Here is a 5,620-nt window from a genome sequence, read left to right as displayed (position 1 = left end):
AAATTTTCCTCGAGGAATTTTAGTAATCGAGGTACTCGAATCATTTGAGGAATCGTTTCAGCCCTATTTGAGACTTTTCAGTTCAGAGAATGACCGCTCCACTGACACCGCAAGAACTGCTGGAGCAACTTTGTCGCCTCAGGAACAGTTGCAATAAACATCCTTCTTGGGCAAAAATTGAGAAGCTGTCCATGAGATTTACATTCATCCCTCACCGTTTTTTTGCTATACAGTCCAATGTGACCAGACTTAAGTCTGACAAAGTCAAAGAACTTAGCATACTTTGGCAGGCTCCTTAGTTTTGTGTCGTCAAAACGTTGACATTTCACTGAATTTTGCGCAATCCACCAAACCAAGGAAAGCAAGTTCATTGAAGTGGTCAAACATAGTCTTCATTTGATTGCTGATGTTGTCAAGAATGTTACACAACACACGTCTTCGTTCTTCTCTAGCCGACTGTCTCCACACTCTGTCAAACCAAGTGCGCCTCATTTCTCCTCAAATTGGTAGTAGAAACTGTCAAACTCCAGTCTCATCTTCTCAGTAACTGAAACTGTTGATGCATGCAAGACGGTATTCAATGTCCAATACTCTGAGATCTGAGTTTTGCTTGTGACATCTGTGGTCTCATATACTTCTACAGCTATAAATGAGGCTGCACTGATGTTCTGTTTAATATAATTTATAATGACATCAATGACTGCTTCAATTAAATCATTCTGTATTCTGTTCGACAAGCCAGACAATAGAGTGGATGTCTCTAAATGTCTAGCGAGCCTGACGTCTTTCTCAGCAAAGACACATAGGAGTTCAACATAGTTGTCATGATTAGCAGAGCCCATGCTCTCATCATTTCCATAAAACTCCAGCTGCTGTTTGGCAAGGAAGCAAGTCACATTGATGAGATCTTTTAAAATCTCTCTGATTTCCTTTGCCTATGGATACTGACATGGAGTTTCCACTGTTCATCTAAAGCCAAATCTATCCTCGACATCCCAAACGTTTTTAGTGTGATCTGGTTTTGAATACGAGTGGTCAACTGTTCATGTACGGTGAGGCTTCTTTGCAAATTCTTCAAGTCACAAAATCCCATCCGAGTCCACACAGTGCCACAACTTCAACCCAAGATGGTTGACTTCACATAGTGTAGCACATGGGTGCAGGAGAGTTTTCTGTATGTCTTGGGGATAATACTATTATTATTATTATAGTATTATATTATTATTATTCGATCGTGCTGTGTGGTGTCCCGCCACAGAGTCATTATTTTGGACTTGTAGCCCAAAATAATGGCTACAAGCCAGTTAACTAATTTTAAAATCAGGCATTAATCAATGCTTTCCTAGAATCTATCTGCAATGCATGTGGCTAGAGTCAGCATAAAGTCCTGACTGAATGAAAATCATTATAACCTATTTATGTCAAGTTAACGAAGAACAGCTGAAAACCTACCGGGTTTATCAACTGCGGAGGCAATTTGGCTCCAACTCCTCCCCTTGTCATTTCTATATTCTTTGCACGAAATGTTAAATAAATATTAATATTTCCACATATCATGTCAGCTGGATTTTGGGTTGCATTGTATCAGCTGTTTGTGATTCCCCTCTGTAATTTCCCCTCAGAAAGCAGGAGGAGAATCCGCACTTTCTGATTGGCTACCTGTCACATTCAGCGTTAAGCTCCCAGTTGGGGAAAACCCCTGATTTAGACCGATTTAGATCGGAGCGGCCACAACGATCTAAATCACACTACACACTACTCATTTCCACTTTGGCTTGATGTTGTTTAGTTATTATTCAAGTACGTTTTTTTGTTAACGGAGACTGAGAATCCATTTTATTTTTGGTTGTTTTGTTTAGTTCAGGGGTCACCAACTCCAGTCCTTGAGGGCTACCATCCTGCAACTTTTAGATTCACCTCTGCTCCAAAATGTCTGAATTCCCTCACCAGCATTCATTCCTCTCTGCAATAGGCTTGAAACGAGCAGTTTATTTGATCCAGGTGTGTTTGAGCAGAGATGCGTCTAAAAGTTACAGGATGGTAGCCCTCGAGGACTGGAGTTGGTGACCCCTGGTTTAGTTTATTAGTTCCAGTGTTATGTGTTCTTTTGAAAATGAAGTGCATCTATCTATGGCAGGAAATAGCATGCATTATTAGTCATTTTTATTGTTTATCGCAATAATTTTTTAGACAATTAATCGCTCAGCAAAATTTGTTATCGTGACAGGCCTAGATATGTGTATCGTATCATAAGTAAGGTAAGGTAAGGTAATTTTATTTATATAGCACATTTTCAGCAACAAGGCAATTCAAAGTGCTTTACATTATGTGAAATAGGTGGGTTGGTGCATCCCCAGGCAGATGAGCACTCTCTCTGAGCCAGGTTCTGTCGGCAATTTCTTTCTGTTAAAGGGGAGGTTCCAATGTTTTGGAAGATGCTTAAACAAAGCCATGTTTGTCCTTGTAAGAATGTTTTAATAAAACCTAACCTAAAGTGCCAGTTCTTGAAGTGGCCTAAACTTGTAAACCTCTTTTTGGTTGGCAGCAACTATTCACAGTCAACAATTCACTTACTTGGTTGGAAGTTTTCTGCTCTTAAATTTGAGACTGGGCTCATAGTCTGATGCAGTTTCATTACTGTTATCCTCTGTCGATGAATCTGACCCAGTATCACTCCCAGAGACTGAGCCTGATCCAGAGTCAGAGGAGTCTGAATTCCCTCGCTTTCTGGATCCACTTGAGGTGTCAGATTCGTCACTACTTGAAGAGTCCTGAAAAACAAAACAACACAAATGTAAACGTTTGAAAGGTACCAAGCCCTCCTGCAACTTTAGCCAAAACTGTGCTTTGGTCAGATGAGATCAATATTAAGCTATTGACTAACTAAGATTCCAGGTCAGTCTGCTATTAATATGTAGGAATACAACTAACAGAATTTGTGATACTTCCATAGGCCATGGGAAATTTTGGCTGCATGTCACTGTAAATTCTTAGAAATACTACAACATATTGGGCTGTGGCATAAAACTGATAATGAGTGGTCGCTAGGTCAACTTAACATCTTTTAATGCAAAAACACGGTGGACCACCTCGGCCACCAGGCTTAGCAAGTTTCTGGGGGAAACCCTGTACCGCACATCCTTATCTGGCAGTGAATTAAACAAATAATTAAGTATGCAAGTGACACAGCCTTAGTTAGTGTTCTATTTGATGAAGAAGAGGACCATGGCTCAGTTTTAGATTTTTTCCTTAACTGTTGTAAACAACACAATCTCCTTTAAGTCTAATCAAAACTAAAAAAAAATTCCCATAGATTTCTGAAAAAGCCAATCGTCCAGCACAATGTGTATTGACTATGAACTTATGGAGCCTGCTACATATTTTAAATATCATGGTGTTGTGCTTTATCACAAATTGAAGTGGGATTTATGGAATGATCTCATTAGTACAAAGACTCAACAATGTACTTTTTAAAGTTGTTCTTTAATGTTCATAGCTAGATTCTTCATCTGTTTTATTGTGCTTTTATTGAAAGGGTTTTATTCTTTTCCATCATCTGCTGGTTTGGAAATGCTTCTGCTGTCCAGAAAAATGCAATCAGAAAAACAGTGACAACAGCAAGTAAATTATACCACCAGTATAATGACTTTCTACTTTGTTATTCTTTTATAGCCTCTCTGTTCTCTATCACTCTCCACAATGACAGTCAGTGACTCATACAAAATCCTCATTTAAAAAGGGCAGTCTGCAACACTGTTGCTCTTTTTAATCAATTGCGCAATCAATCTTTGTAGATTGACAACAACGCGCCCACTTAATGCACATACATTATGACCCTCTGAGCCGTAACAAAAGTGGAGGGGGCATCACAGCATTTTTTTGTCCTTTGCAAAATTTACTGAACTTTATTTGTAATTTTAGAAGATCACTCCCTTAGTGTACAATATTAACCCCATTTTGGCAAAGCATACTTAAAACTTTTACCAAATATTTTCCATATAGCTTAAGATTGTACGCACTCTTGATTGTACTTGGAGTTTCTGATCAGCTCTACCAGTTTAATGAATGCCACAAACAATTGTTATCTATACTTTTATCATAGCAAACAGCTTGTTTTGATATTTCTTTTCAAGAAAAAAAGAACAGAAATTCCATCTGTCAAATAATAGCTGGAGGAAATAGTAAGGCTCTCATCTGGAAAAAACATGGTTTTCATTAGTAAACAAATTGAAACAATTCAATAATGCCCCTTTTCCACCGGCTTCGGAGCATGGTCAGCCTGGCCGGCCCTGCTTTTGTGGGTGATGCAAGCGTCACTCCTGCTCACTGATTGGCCGTGGGCGTGGTCAGACGGAGCAGCAAAGAGAGAAGAAAAACTAAGGCACAACGGAAGTGATGGAAGATACAAGCAGTGAACAAAGATGCCAACTTTCAGGTGTGCTGCGGTGGCGCAGGGGTTAAGCACAACCCATGTATGGAGGCCTTAGTCCTCGACGCGGCCGTCGCAGATTTGATTCCTGGCCTGGTGACCTTTGCTGCATGTCTTCCCCCTTCTCTCATTAACAACATTCCTGTCAATTAACTATCAAATAAAGGCCACTAGAGCCAATAAAACTTTTAAAAAAAAGAAAGATGGCGGCTTTTCTTTGCATCAGATTCAATATTCAGCGGCAGCTCGATGGAGCCATGAGGAATGAGTTGTTTTTGTCAACGTAGCACAGAGAATGAAAAGACATTCCTCAGTTATAAATAACTGTCAATATTGTACAGCACGTTGCCCTTCATTTGTTTTTTCATGCTTTATCTGCCTTGATTGTTTCTCATTTTGCTGTTGTTGCACCGGAGTAACATAAAACATATTACATGATATTCTATTATTGTAAAATGGCTAGATATCAGTTCTCTAATTAAACAGTTGTGAACTATTAATTGTATAGGACATAAAAACAAATAAACCTGAAGAAAACGATAGTGGTATTTTATCCATGGCTGTATGTCTGCATAAGTCTAAAACTTAAGTAATTACGTTTTGTCTTTAATTTACACAACTAGTATAATTTAGAGTACTGAGAATCTTATTGTTTATTTTACTGATTGCAGGTTTTTCAGTTGTCCTTTGACCGAATAGCTGCTGTATTGTGCTTGCAAATCTTTTGCATGTTTATGTCTAAATTAGGTGAATTTATTGCTAGATCATTTTTTAAATTTTGACAGATCAAATTGTAGCATTTATACCCAACACGAAAAATGAACAGCCAATCCAGGTAATTGGCTGTGAACGGCCTGATGGGTGATCAGAATTGGCAGCAAAAAACCTGATCAGAGTATCCCTAAAATTTTACATTTCCTGTCAACAATTTTTATTAGAAAAACATGGTGGCCACTAGTCTGAAGGAGCAAAGTGGCACTGATGCATGGCTTGAAGACTGCATGGTAAAGGGAGCACGCTTTACCATGCAGAAGGATTCATTTGTGTGATAAGATACAAGTCCTAGGGAAGGAGAGTTGAGTGAGATATGGGAATGTTCTTGTTCATTTATGCAACTTTTGTTGAGTTTTTTAATGTCTTTATATTTTTATGGCCAAGTTAGAAAAAGAGGACACATTTTATTGTTGATGC

The 5,620-nt window shown here is 38.7% G+C and overlaps 1 protein-coding gene across 4 annotated transcripts in view; it reads right to left on the bottom strand.

Annotated features, from left to right (window-relative positions):
- The window catches only part of LOC103131323 (chromodomain-helicase-DNA-binding protein 1), a 39,212-nt gene that overhangs the window by 24,672 nt on the left and 8,920 nt on the right, over positions 1-5,620 (bottom strand). For all 4 annotated transcript variants that reach the window (XM_016666572.1, XM_016666571.1, XM_016666573.1 and 1 more), the window contains exon 5: positions 2,575-2,771. In XM_016666572.1, coding sequence (XP_016522058.1) covers positions 2,575-2,771 — 197 coding nt within the window. The remainder of the gene's footprint in view (positions 1-2,574; positions 2,772-5,620) is intronic.

Source organism: Poecilia formosa, unplaced genomic scaffold (assembly GCF_000485575.1).
Source record: "Poecilia formosa unplaced genomic scaffold, Poecilia_formosa-5.1.2 Scaffold744, whole genome shotgun sequence".
NCBI classification, from domain to species: Eukaryota; Metazoa; Chordata; class Actinopteri; order Cyprinodontiformes; family Poeciliidae; genus Poecilia; species Poecilia formosa.
Note: the sequence above shows the minus strand (reverse complement) of the source record. Positions and strands in the feature narration are given on the sequence as shown.